Source organism: Ascaphus truei, chromosome 3, assembly GCF_040206685.1.
Source record: "Ascaphus truei isolate aAscTru1 chromosome 3, aAscTru1.hap1, whole genome shotgun sequence".
NCBI lineage: Eukaryota > Metazoa > Chordata > Amphibia > Anura > Ascaphidae > Ascaphus > Ascaphus truei.
In genome coordinates this window covers 105,191,013-105,204,955 of record NC_134485.1, presented here as the reverse complement: position 1 = coordinate 105,204,955, position 13,943 = coordinate 105,191,013, and the positions used below count along the sequence as shown (strand labels likewise).

The 13,943-nt window shown below is 43.8% G+C and overlaps 2 protein-coding genes across 3 annotated transcripts in view; one reads left to right on the top strand and one right to left on the bottom strand.

Moving 5' to 3' along the window:
- Positions 1–6,783, bottom strand: SDF2 (stromal cell derived factor 2). Its single transcript, XM_075589259.1, has 3 exons — positions 6,522–6,783; positions 2,409–2,605; positions 1–605 (listed from the first exon to the last, which is right to left on the bottom strand). The coding sequence occupies exons 1-3, from the start codon at positions 6,724–6,726 to the stop codon at positions 318–320; spliced, it is 690 nt and encodes a 229-aa protein (XP_075445374.1). The 5' UTR covers positions 6,727–6,783; the 3' UTR covers positions 1–317.
- SUPT6H (SPT6 homolog, histone chaperone and transcription elongation factor) overlaps positions 6,451–13,943 on the top strand; it is a 49,884-nt gene continuing 42,391 nt past the window's right edge. Inside the window, exon 1 of one of the 2 annotated variants that reach the window (XM_075589256.1) lies at positions 6,451–6,769. The gene's annotated coding sequence lies outside the window, so the exon portion shown is untranslated. Of the gene's footprint in view, positions 6,770–7,078; positions 7,246–13,943 lie in introns of those variants that run through there. The other variant, XM_075589255.1, reaches the window with a different exon arrangement.

Sequence of the window (13,943 nt, the reverse complement as noted above, 5' to 3'; positions counted from 1 at the left end):
TTTGTTTTAATGTTTTTATATTCAAAATTAATTTACTGCAGAGCCAAAACTATTAACGCAGAATGACCCCACTACCCCTGTGACATGCTCAGGGGAACGTCTTGTTGCGTCATGCGGCCTCAACATAAAAATATGAAATAATACCAACAGAAGGGGGCGCAGTTGTACAAATCACGCCCCTTGATCCACTTTCCAACTTCTCTGCATTGAACTTCTAAGGTTAGCACACATGATCTAGAGGAAATCTTGAGCGAGCCAAACACTGTGCGGTCAGGGGAGGGGGAGTTTGAGGAGTTGGATGAAGTCTCTGTGGCCTGTCATAATTCCGAATGAGAGGTGTCAGTCCTCGGAGGCTCACTCGGTTTCATGAAGATGCCCTCCATCACCTTCCAGTAGTTGTTCTGGTTGGAGTAGGCCATGCCATGCACCTCTCTCTGGCCGTTGATGGGACGCCCATACTGTTCCCCTGTGATTGACAGCAGTACATCGGTGGATGTGTGTCTGAACCGCACCTCTTCGTCCCTCTGCCAGTATTCTCCGTTGCACAGCACTGTCCAGTCGTCCAGAAAATCTCCTTCCCCATCATCTCCAAATGCGCTGACTTCCTGCACACACGACAACATGTACAAAATGTCAGACGCCACTGTGGACGCAATGTTATACTACTTCTAATAGACGAAAACATTACTGAACCCCCTTGAGCAAGAGCAAATGACACTCGGACTACAGGCTTTACTGTGCAGGAGTTGCTCAATCAGATTGTGTAGTATTATATTTGGTGCGCTTTTGTCTTGTACACAGCAGAAGCGCTGCCATGTACATACATGTAAAGATATACCTTAACACTGTATGCAAATATACACTACACAATGTAGAAATACTTCCCTCCTAAAACAACTACCCTTTTTAATATAGAATAAAACCAAGCAGCAGAATTTCGCAGAGCACAGTTGTGCCGGATCTTGTGTTGTACCTACAGTATACACCCAGTGGCCTCACAGTAATAAGATACTGTCCTCCTCTCAACAACATAAGGATTGTGGGTACCTCTTTGCAGGGTTTTATGCATCACCAGCGATACTCTTACCAGTGTTCTGTTGCTCTTAGGGACTGGTTAGCGCACTAGCAGTGGGTGTCAGCAGGTGATAGCAGGAAATAACGTATTACAGGCATACCCCGGTTTAAGTACACTCACTTTAAGTACACTCGCGAGTAAGTACATCTCGCTCAATAGGCAAACGGCAGCTCACGCATGCGCCAGTCAGCACGTCCTGAACAGCAATATCAGCTCCCTACCTGTACCAAAGCTGTGCGCAAGCAGGGAGACTATAGAGCCTGTTACAAATGCCTTATTTACATCAGTTATGCATGTATATGACGATTGCAGTACAGTACATGCATCGATAAGTGGGAAAAAGGTAGTGCTTCACTTTAAGTACATTTTCGCTTTACATACATGCTCCGGTCCCATTGCGTATGTTAATGCGGGGTATGCCTGTACAGAGTTTAGACTCTGAAAACACTTAGCGTTTACATGATGTGGTACATAATTGATTATAAACTCAATACTCCGAAATGCTTTATATTGCAGAAGGTTAGTTTTCAGTTGCGATTTCATAAACAGAGCTTTAAAGATTGATTGCCCTTCAGTAAACAGTTTGAGCATAACAGTTATAATATAAGCAGTTGTTCTGTATATTGTAGAAGCTGCTTTGCATAATGTTACCATTGTACATCTTCAACATTCACAAATTGCACCTGCAAAAAGACACCTGGTTGTACCAGAAGATTGTAACACTGATGAATAGAGTGTTATAATATAATACAAGCTGAAAGTATCTGGCGTTGCTCCGGAATTCCAATTTTAAAAAAAAATACTGAGATTTATAAAATGGTTAATTTCATTTATTTCGTTTCTTAATGAAAAATCCCCTGCTATAACAGCAACAACGCCACGCATAATAGTGTCATTGCCTCTGAGGTCCTGAAGTGTTCGATGAAGAGCCTCTAATGCGTGTTTGTGGGACATTGTACTCTCGTCCCAAACAATGATCTCACGCTCTTGAAGAACTTTGGCTGCTCCTGAATTTTGCTAATGTTGCAAATTGGATTTTCAGAGTCACCAAGATTAAGTGATGGGATCATGTCATTTGCGATGCCATTAGTTGTGTCACTTGTGAATTGTATCCAAACAGACAAAAATAAAAAAAAACCCTGTTCCTTGATCTCAGGAACCATCATGCAAAATGTGGTTACGATATCTTAAGGAGGTGTCCAAATACAGAGATTAAAATAAACTTTCCAAAACATAGCAGAATATGGTGTAAATATAAAAATCTAATTGAAATGCATAACAGACTATGGATTTGTCTTTTTCAAAGTAACTTTAGGGCATTCATTTGGATCACCTGGTTTCCTGATAAAGGGGATGTGAAGTGGTGGCTGTGTAGATTGCGCCCAGTACTGATATGTGTCAGGCGGACAGACTGCCCACATTTCACCAGTGTCCCCCGTTCACACACAGTGGAGGTCTTTCCTCTGATCCGCCAGTAACTGTTCCCATCATCTACTGAAGTGACTCCTGTCACTGACTGCTGCCCACTGCCTGAGGGAAATACAGCACGCAAAGCCTGAGATTAGTGCATAACCAACCTTATTAGCCAAGACATGCACATAGACTGCAGGTACAAAGCAGTTTAATACCTACACAAAACTAATGGGAAGAGGAAAGTGGGATACACACAGCAAGAAAACATGTCAAAGCATTATAGAAAATGAAAAATGTTGACAGCTTTCCTTGTGCGAAATATCAATGTATGATGGAAACGTTTTAGCCCACAGAGTTGAAGGGCTAACTGATGTTTACAAAGAGGACAAGCTTCCAGAATCATTCATGTCCTTTCTTCAGACATGTTACCAATGTCTGAAGACGTGGCCTAAGTGGTCCAGAAAGCTTGCACTCTTTATAAACAAAAATGTATGGTACTACAACCATGCAAGGTAGAAGACAGAAACTCGGACAATGACGACAATTCATATCCTACAACACTATTACTCAGAGAATAAGGGGGGGGGGGGGCTGAGAAGAGCTCTACAACCATACAAAAAAAATATACAACCTAATTAACCTAAAATCAAATATAATAGGCGTTGCACCCAGGAGCAAAACAGAGTAGGTAAAAAGGAAGAAGGTGCAAAACCCAAAAGACGGAGAATTGATGAAACTCCAAAACACAGGGCACTCAAATAGGTATGACAGGTACAAAAAAAAAAAAAAAATAGGGACAAAAAGTAAAACCAATTAAAAAACAATACACAACTACTACTACTACTACAATATATATATATATATATATATATATATATATATATATATATATATATATACACATAGGCCAATTGGCTGTAGCAAGCAGCATAAAGATAAAGTAAAGGAAGCTGCACATCTCAATAGGTCAAAATAATAACAAAAATGTGTCACAGAGATCCCAAATAAACAGAAGGGGTTAAAATAACTCCGCTTGGATGTAGGGGATAGCTGTCCAGCTGGATAAAAACATCCATCAGGTGTAACAAACACATGCACATAATAATGAGACATGCAATGAGCATAAACCAGCGCAAAACTAGATGCAAACCCAGAAATAAGGTGATAAACTCTCATGGAACACTAGTATCATATGCGATGTCAAATATGATGTCATCTATTGATATAAACATCAAGTAAAGTGTAAATAGACAAAACAATGATGGAACATCTAAAAAGGTATTGAAATCAGGAGTTTAACCAGAGACACGCTGGATATTCGTCATAACAAACACTCAGTAAAGAGTGTAGAATCTAGTACTAATGTCCATTCGTGACAACAGTTGTGCAGGGAATGATGCCTGGCATGAGGTAAATCCCCGTAGATCCCAGAATCCCAATTATCATGGTGAATAAAGTATGCAAACATGTGCCAATGCAAACATGCTATTAACAGGACAGGAACAACTTGAACTCAGATACTGCAAAGGTTAAATCACCGTAGTGACTGCATGTGCCTGAATAGCCAATTCGCATGAGAATCTAGCTGCACAACTGTTGTCACTAATGGACATTAGTACTAGATTCTACACTCTTATATACCGAGGTCAATACCTTTAGATGTTCCATCATTGTTTTGTCCATTTACACTTTACTTGATGTTTATATCAATAGATGACATCATATTTGACATAACATATGACACTATACTAGTGTTCCATGAGAGTTTATCATCTTATTTCTGGGTTTGCATCTAGTTTTGCGCTGGTTTATGCTCATTGCATGTCTCATGATTATGTGCATGTGTTTGTTACACCTGATAGATTTTCTATCCAGCTGGACAGCTATCCCCTACATCCAGGCAGGGTTATTTTAACCCCTTCTGTTTATTTGGGATCTCTGTGACACATTTGTGTTATTATTTTGACCTATTGAGATGTGCTGCTTCCATTACTTTATCTTTATGCTGCTTGCTACAGCCAATTGGCCTGTATATTTTTTTGGTGATCTAGAGTACAGGCATACCCCGCTTTACGTACATTTATTTTTAGTTGCACCATACCCGTGTACGTACGCGTGCTTCGCGAGTACGGACACCAGGGGGCGGCGTGCGCACCTCAACACTCCCGCAACCTCCTTCATGCTTGTCTTTATTATGGTGCGCTCGATCTCCCTGTTCCCTCTGCCCTCCCATCTGTCTCCGTTCCCCCTGCACTCACGCTCCATAAAGCAGCAGCTAAACCAGTGATTCCGCCCGTGACTCTGCTTCCTCCGCTCTCCTCCTTCTCCCTCCCTCCTCCCTCCTCAGAGCTCTGCGAAGCTTTGCATGTGATGTGAACTACGGAGCAACAATGAGTGGAAGGAGAAGATCTTCTGCTGCAATCTTTGCTTGTGTGTGTGTGTGTCTGAGTGACTGTGTGTGTGTGTGTGTGACTGTGTGACACTGAGTGAGTGACAGTGTGTGACTGAGTGTGATTGAGTGTGACTGAGTGTGATTGAGTGTGACTGAGTGTGATTGAGTGTGACTGAGTGTCAGTGTGTGACTGAGTGACAGTGTGTGACTGAGTGACAGTGTGTGACTGAGTGACAGTGTGTGACTGAGTGACAGTGTGTGACTGAGTGACAGTGTGTGACTGAGTGACAGTGTGTGACTGAGTGACAGTGTGTGACTGAGTGACAGTGTGTGACTGAGTGACAGTGTGAGACTGAATGCGTGTGTGAGACTGAATGCGTGTGTGTGACTGAGTCCATGACTGACTGAGAGTGCGTGACTGACTGAGTGAGAGAGAGACTGACGGAGTGAGAGAGAGACTGACGGAGTGAGAGAGACTGACGGAGTGAGAGAGACTGCGAGAAGGAGAGAGCTGCTATACAGTACTGACCCGCGTGCGCGCCTCTCACCTCCTTGCTTGCTCCCATTCATTTTATTTGAATAAAGCCTACTGTATTTATTTTGGTTACAAATGCATTATTTACATCAGTTATGCACATATATGATGTTTGCAGTACAGTACATGCACTGTAAAGTGGAAAAAAGGCAGTGCTTCACTTTAAGTACATTTTCACTTTACATACATGCTCCGGTGCCATTGCATATGTTAAAGCGGGGTATGCCTGTACTGTATTGTTTAATTAGTTTTATTTTGTCCATTATTTTTTTTAATCTGTTTTTGAACAATAAATTATCATTCTTTTGTACCTGTCATACCTATTTGAGTGCCCCGTGTTTGGAGTTTCAGCAATTCTCCGTCTTTTGGGTTTTGCACCTTCTCCCTTTTTACCAACACTATTACTCACATGAGGAGTAGGTCTATTAAAAAGTGATGTAATTCATTGTGAGGAATACACCCATTACATGTCACTCATTTGAAGAGATTATACAGCTTGCTGGAAACGCCATCATAGACGTCATACAATTCAAAAGAGTATCGCTCTCGTAGGTCAGTATTAATTTGCATACTAGCCCAGAGACAGAATACTTTAACATTTCAAGGCATAGCTGTACCATGCAGAGCTTTAAAAATATCCTTACTTTCGATGGCGACTTCCCCACTGGCTGTATGTTCCTCCTCTACTTATAGCATATTATACAGTACGTTACCTTGCACCCATTGACCAGCGCTTCCTACTAAATTGGAGCATTATCAAAAGATGATCGCAATACCCTGAGCATGGTGACAGATCATCACTAGTGCACCAGCAGACACCATGTCCTGTCTTTACAGCCCTCAGGGTCCACTGAGCCCAATGCTGTGTGTAAGGATGAGGCAGCAGCAGGTATTAAAGGATTCAATGGAGAAGAAAGAAATTAGTCATCTAATGACGTCATCACTGTGAGCTGGAACTTCCAGCTCAAGCTGGAAGTGACGTCACACATCAGTATTGAAATTCAGTGCTGTGCAGCCTGTCTGGGAACCTCTAGCCAAGGGATTCAATGGGAAGTCATGCCACTTTTTCCCCAGTAACGTCGTGGCCGGCTGTGACGTCACATTACCTGAGCCGTATCTGACGTCATGCGAGTGGAGGCGGACGTTGTGTCTTGTGTTCAGCAGCTTCACTACCGACCCGCAGGTTACCACGGGCAGCTCGGAGGCGGAGGATAAACCCAGCGGGATCAATAGCGGGGTGAAGAGCATCAGGAGAGAGCCGGCCCCGTCCTGACGCCTCATTTTCCCTTCCCGGCCGGGCAACTGACACATGGGAGCCGGAAGCGTCTCCAGGGCTGCACCGGAAAGGGATCAGGCAAGTCTGGTATAATAACCGGAAGCAGAATTCCCTGTGCTGCCATCTTGGAAACGGGCAAAGGAGAGGGGCGTGGCTTAAACCTTACGTTGTTGTTTTCGGGGCTGCGTGGGTCACGTGCCTGGGATGTACCACCGCCGCAGTGCTGCCAGAGCGACAGGTGCTTAAGCGCCGCTTGTAACCCCCAGTGCGCATGCGCACAACGATCGGTTGCGCAATAACTGGGGCACGTATTATGCATCAGCGCATGCGCAGTAGAAACTTTTATGCGCGGTAGGGTTTCTTGGTGCCCCCTAGCAACTGCGCATGCGCAGTGTGTTGCGGGAGAGGTGAGGGAAGTGACGTCAGGTGGTTCGTTCTGGTTTCCCCATCTGGTTCCTCGGCCTCCATCTTTAGCACCGATCCGAGGCGTCGGGTTCCCGGAGCGAGGAGTCCGCCAGCGAGTGTCCGCCGGAGAGCAGGCACCCGGCCGTCAGGTAGTGTTTGTGTATATGTCTGTGTGGGCGCCCATCTCCCCCAGCTGCACCCCCAGGCGGGAGCTGCTTCCCCGGGAGGAGCCGCACTGGCTGCGGACATCGGGCTCTCCCGGACCTGCCAGCGGCAGGCTGCGGGGGGAGGTCATTCTTCATCGGGAGGACCGGGGGCTCTCAATGTGTGTGTGTGTGTATCTATGTGTGTGTGTATATATATATGTTTTTGTATATATATCGTACACGTTTTAAGTTATGTTTGGTGAAAAAGGCGTCAAGAAACCTCCACCGTTAGCATATAAACCCTGCCTTTCACCATTATCACCTTGTACAGTTGTGCGCAAACTATTAGCGCTGCACCCCCCCCCCCCCCCCCTGCCTTCTCCCAGTCCCGGTGCTCGCGCCCCCTACCTTCCTTTCCGGCGTGCGGGGGTCATGTGATGTCACACCATGACCCCGCAGGGTCATTTGATGCCGCGCTGCCATTTGATGCCGCGTTGCCATGGCGATGCGTCGCCGAAGACCCAGCTGGCAGCAGGTATGTTAGGGGCCTCACGCCTCCCCCGGCATTTAATTTAAATGCCGTGCTGAAGAGCGTGGGGCCTCTGTAACCGCCCGCACCCCCCAGCAAAATCTCGCGCCCCTCTGACCTAGCATACAGTGCGTCCAGTAGGTGATAATGGTGAAAGGCAGGGTTGCAGACCTGTCTAAGGCATGTGAATGTGCTCACAGGGGATCCTTTTTATATGTATATATATATACACACAGCTATAGCAGCACTCCACAAAATAATAAACTGCCTGGATGTAAACCACAACCGTAGTATATAAAGGAGAAAAAAGCAGGCACACCAGGACTTGAACAAAATATACAATACTTAATGAAAAAAATGATCATCGTTTCCATTCTCAATGGAGCCTTTTTCGACATGTCTTGAAAAAGGCTCAGTTGAGAGCCAAAACGATCATTTTTGTTCCCATTAAGTATTGTATATTGTAAGTCCTGGTGTGCCTGCTTTTTTTTCTCCTTTGTATATTACGGTTTGTTGTGGTTTACTTCCAGGCAGTTTATTATTTATATATCTCTCACCCCTAAACCTCGCTAATTTGTTTATACAGGTCGTCTATTTATTTGTGTGTGATTTTTTATATATATATATATATATATATATATATATATATATATATATATATATATATATATATATATATATATATATATGCGCCACCAATGTATGCAGCACTTGATAAAAGATGATACAATACAGGGAATTACGATACAATCAGTGCAATAAACATTAAATCAGACAAGGCAGGAAATTTCTTCCCCGGAGAGCTTACAATCTTAAGTGGTAAAGTATGTGTGAAGACTTAGGCTAAGGCCCCGCTCCCAGAGTCAGCGCACCCGCACTGCAGACAGGCGGTGCGCTGAGATACACAGACCGCGATATGCGGTCTGTAGGGAGCCGGAGCGGGAGGTGGGCGGGTGGTGGGCGGTTTGACAGGGAGGGGGCGTGGCTTGAGCGGAGGGACCCGCTACTCTCCCCCCCCCTCCCTCCACGGACTCGGGCTGGAGCTGGAAAGTAAGTTTAAACACACACACACAGGCACTCATTCATACACACGCACACACACACAGGCAGGCACTCACACACACACACACGAGCACACACACAGGCAGGCACTCACGCACTCATACACAGGCAGGCACTCACGCACTCATACACACACACACACACACACACACAGACAGAGGCAGGCACTCACGCACTCGGGCACACACATACACACACAGACAGGCACACACACAGAGAAAGGCACTCCCCTGCTTTCACTCCACACTCCTCCCCGCTCCCCGAAGCCTCTCCTCCTCCCGAAGCCTCCCCTCCCCATTGGCTCACAGCCACACACGTCACGCGTCAAAGCTAGAAAACACCATTCTCTGGTGTCTCCAGCGGCTGACGCGCGACAGCGTGTGATCAGCTGTGCCGCCAGTGGGGACCGGGACCGGCTCGCGAGGATTCCCCTGCTGGTGGGGAACTCGCTACATTGCCGCCCGCGCCAACGAGCGCAGCGGGACCGAGGCCTTAGAGACAGCAGTTGAAAGAGTAACTGAAGTAGATGCCAGTTTTACTTCAATGGCTGCTAAGTGCAGTTGTGGGGCCACGAGTCCAAGCTATTGAAATGCTTTATTCAGAAGGTGTGTTTGTAGGTTTGATTAAAAGGTGGGGAGTGAAGGTGTTTGTATCTGACTGAGGGAGTTTGACGGGTAAGGGGCAATGAGGGAAAATAGGTTTAAGGTGAGAGAGGAGAAAGTAGCAAAGCAGGGAGGCCTGTTGGTATACACATATTTTGCTTGGCAGTATAAACTCAACATACGGTTTCTCCTTTAGTTTGAGTAATCCTGTCTTAACTTTGGGATTTATTATGACTGTCTCTGCCTGTAGCTGCACCATTACAAAAGACATGTATGGTGGAAGCTGGTGGATTGGTGTACAGTAATGATATGCAAAGGTGACCTCTGCATCCATAATTTTATTTTTTTTAATAAAGAAAATAATTACACTAGTATGTTATAATAAGTATTGCATCAAAATACCTCTTGTATGTTCATGATGGGATAGTACCCACTGGTCTGTTGTAGGGCAACCTTTGCATGAGTGATGATGCTGTGGGTGCAATTGAAGTGTTGGGGTGTGTGTGCAACATTTACATGGTGACTTTTTTTAGGGTCCGTTGAAATATGGGATTCTCTTCTCGTGTTGTACTTGTGTAAATGACGTTAGCCATTTGGATCCAGTTTGAGTGGACTGGTTGATTCATCTCATTCCTGTTTCATTCACCTTTCCTACTTGAGAGGAATCTTATTGCGGATAAACCTGCTGCGGCCTTGTAACAATGCTTTTATCTTTTGCTATTATAGGAACTTGAAAGAAATTGAATGTAACGTCATTCTCTTGTATCTAGATTGTTGTACTATTTGGTGTCAGCCATTTGTTGTTCTAGCAAAATGTGTCATTCTTCCTTTATCTACCCCCCTATGAGACGAGCGATATATACGTCTACTATGTAGATCTATATTATTTTGGCGGTTATCAACCTAAGACTGGGGGCTATCGCAACCAGTGCATATATTGCAGATCTGGTCAAGTAGTAACCTGATTAGTGTTGCTTTCCTAGCAGAACTTTAACAGTGCATGTGTAGCAAGCTCCCTTTAGTGTGCATCTCGTCACAGTATGTTTTTCATATTCTCTTTGTGTGTGCATAAGATTTGTTGCTGAAGGTCTTTCATATTTGATGCACGTCTATTAGCCAGCGAAGGACTGACAGATGTTTTTGAATGTCGAGAGAACGCCAACAAACATGCTTGATTACATAAAGAATTGGTACCCCCAGTAATGTAATGTTAATCTAACTCTTATTGCTTTATGAAACTACCATTCGTCCGTCTGCACTCAGAGCCCAACATAGAGATAACATACATTTATTATATTGACACGTATTCAACATATTTGTATGTTTTTAGGGTGTTTATTTTCAAAAGGGATACATCTGCAAATGGCACTTTGCGGAATCTTTTACAATCTCCTCTTGGATATAATGGAACCCAATCCAATGGAACCCTAACTCGCGAGTATTGTCTTGCTAGTTGTCAGATCCCAGCTCTGCTACCCTCTGGTTACCAGTAATAATAAATGTACATTCCGGTCTCCTCTTGTATTATTGGAGGCTGGATGGGGGAACCGGATATTTGGTGGTTAAGTGTTATAGGACAATTCCAGTCATTTTCATTTTACTTTGTTTTCTAGGTGGAACCAGCTTTAGACTGACGTTTAGTTGTACACCTGATTTTTTCATTGCCCTTTTTCATTGAGAATGACAAAATATACTGCTAATATTACAATTTTGCTTGATTTGACTCATCTTTTCAACCTCCCTCTTTGCTAGATCGGTGTACATGTTACAAACCAATGTAGTACTTTGGTGAATAAGGGGTTATTTCTGTGTGCGCTACTTGTTTTCTTATGGTGACTTCTTCAGTCTCGGCCTGTTTTTGTATATCTTCCAGCCTTTCTGTGGTCCTGAGAGGACATAGCCCATGCTGGTGGATTTAACTGGTGGAATGTTAGCCTGGCTTTAAAAGTGCAGCAGTGTATATATTGGAGTTGGGCTTTGTTTATAGTGGAGGTGTGTGCCGTTAAGCATGTGTTACTCCTTTGCATATTTCCCAGGTATCCCAGGTGTGTGCTTTGCTTTCTCTCCATGTGTTATTTAGAGGAGTGTTTTGGAAGATATATATGCCAGTTGGTACTCTACTAATATAGTAGACTCCCCTGACACCACAGCATTAGCTCTTTTTCGAGATCTGGACGACTTGACTAACGTAACGTTCTGTTTCTGCATTAACCTTTAACAGACTTTATTGAATATGGGATTGTCAATAGTGGGAGTTGTAATTACCGGGAGGAAACATAACTTAACGTTACATTATTAGCCTTTGGAGATATGCGGTAAAGCTTAACTTGATGTTAACCTCCCGTTAAGTCGCTTAACAGAGCTTTTGTGGACACGACCTTTGGTAAACCTTGAAGGACACGTGAACTTGGTCAACAATCAGTCCCTGGGTCTCCAAGCATGTTCTATCACTGAAGTAGCTAGTGTTTTAATACTTGCTACAAATGTAGCCTGAAACATTGGTTTGCAATGCGTCTGTCCATGTCCCTATGGCTGTAAAGTGTAAGTTGAGTACGATGCCAGTATGTCTGGGAATAGTTATTCCTGTTTAGAAGCAAACCCTGAATCCTGAACAGCATTATGATGTCCACACTGCATGAACTACTTGGTTTTTTTTTTATTGGAGACTAGTCAGGGACTCCTACCAAACTGAGGAACAATGTTTCTCCAGAAGCCAATGTTGTGATCATGGCCGATTTTGAATGCAATTGTTAGTGATTTTGGAAGTCATTATTTTTAAAATGCTTCTTTATTTAAAAGTTTTTTTTTAATAGAAACTAATTGTGTATGGTTAGAATGAAAAACTAGAACAAAATGCTTCTTTCAGTGCACTGAAATTGGACAGATGCTTGGAGGAAAATCTGATCCATTTGCTTTTGATCACCTCTGCTTTTAGGGAACACAATGTTAGTTGTTATGAGGGTAATATTAGTTGTGTACGTGGAAGCTGATTTAAAATTGGCTTTAGCAAGAATTAGATAATGGGTATACCATGGGCAGGACATTTTTTACGATGCTGTGTGAATACCTTTTTGGTAACGAGATACATCATGTATGGAGAAATCCTTCCCCCCCCCCCCCCCACACCCCTGGGGCCGGTGCTGTGCACAGTGATGACTGACCTGTCCACCAACGCCGTCGCCCTCTCAGCGATCAATGACTAGTAGGTCACTGTCACACCGCTTAGTGAGAGTATGAGGGGGCCAGGGGGCGAGCAGAGAGTGGGAGACGTGCAAGGAGTGGGATGGACTGAGCTGCCTCCCTACGCTGAAGAAAATGTTGTCTCCTAAGTATTTTATATTTGGATATATTGTGGTTGGAATATACTGTATATATGTGTATATGTATGTGGTTTATATTTGTATATATTGGAACATTGCCGGTGCTGGTTGTGGTTTCCTTTATGGACATACATTATACAAGCTTTGGATACATCATTATTGCGGGTTCATGGACGTTCCAGCTATAAAGATCTCTTATAATGACTCAGTTGAATGTATTCTTACCTACAGTGTATCTGCTCTTGAACAATTGCTTACTTTTTCTTCTTCTTTGACAAAGCAATTATTTTCTAGATGCGATACTTACCCAGGGTGTGGGAGCATGTATTAGGAGCAGGGTGTACGCATGCATCAGTCTTTAAAGCAACACTTCTAATTACCTTTTACTTACCTCGCAAAAAACAGTGGTCATTTATGGTAACATTGTGAAAAAGTGATATAGAGGCGCGAACAACTTAGAAGAAAGTGTAAAATAATAATAAATAAAGTGATATACAGTGAAGATAATAATAATCTTAACACCCAGCTCAAACCCTCTGGTGGGACCTGTTTCACGGGTTCCAAGGTTAAGGCAATTTCTCAAACAATCCAGGGGGAGCATGTAAGGGAAAAGAAAACAGAAAACACACAAATAAGTGCAGATGTATGGGAAATCAATTGATAAAATATATGATGGTTTCTTGGCTCGTATGTCTTGTCTACTCACAGGATATCAGTGAATAAAAAGCAGTTTGCAATTTGGGCTGCTACCCGTATGGAATGGTGTGGTCAGGATCCCCCTCAAAGGCTGTGTCAACGATGATATATAATATATGTAGGATGAGAGAGAGAACTACATAGTGCGATCAGACTGATATAAATTTCTTTATGTAAAAAACGGGGTATAAAAATGCGCACTTACAATGTGCCAATATAAAATAAGCATGTATCACACAAATGGTGAAATTGGAGGTTCGCCATACTGCTCACCGCCTCCCTTAGGTTCAGCTGGCTTCCACTGCTCGATATCCGGAGTCAGAGCTTCCCTCCTTGCGCCCGTCGGAGAATGTGACGTCACGGCTGCAGGGCTGGTGGGCTACGGATCGCCTCCAAGATCAAAATAGGTCCACTCAACGCGTTTCGCCCAGCTAGCAGGAACTGTTATCGGCTATCCGTAGCCCACCAACCCTGCAGCTGTGACGTCACATT

What these genes read in the sequence shown, in the direction of transcription:
- SDF2 (XM_075589259.1), bottom strand. Translation starts at nt 6,726, where the DNA reads ATGTGTCAGTTGCCCGGCCGGGAAGGGAAAATGAGGCGTCAGGACGGG. An exon ending in TGACGTCAGATACGGCTCAG is followed by an intron (nt 2,606 to 6,521) that starts GTAATGTGACGT and finishes TATTTCCCTCAG; the next exon opens with GCAGTGGGCAGCAGTCAGTG. An exon ending in CCCCTTTATCAGGAAACCAG is followed by an intron (nt 606 to 2,408) that starts GTGATCCAAATG and finishes TCGTGTGTGCAG; the next exon opens with GAAGTCAGCGCATTTGGAGA.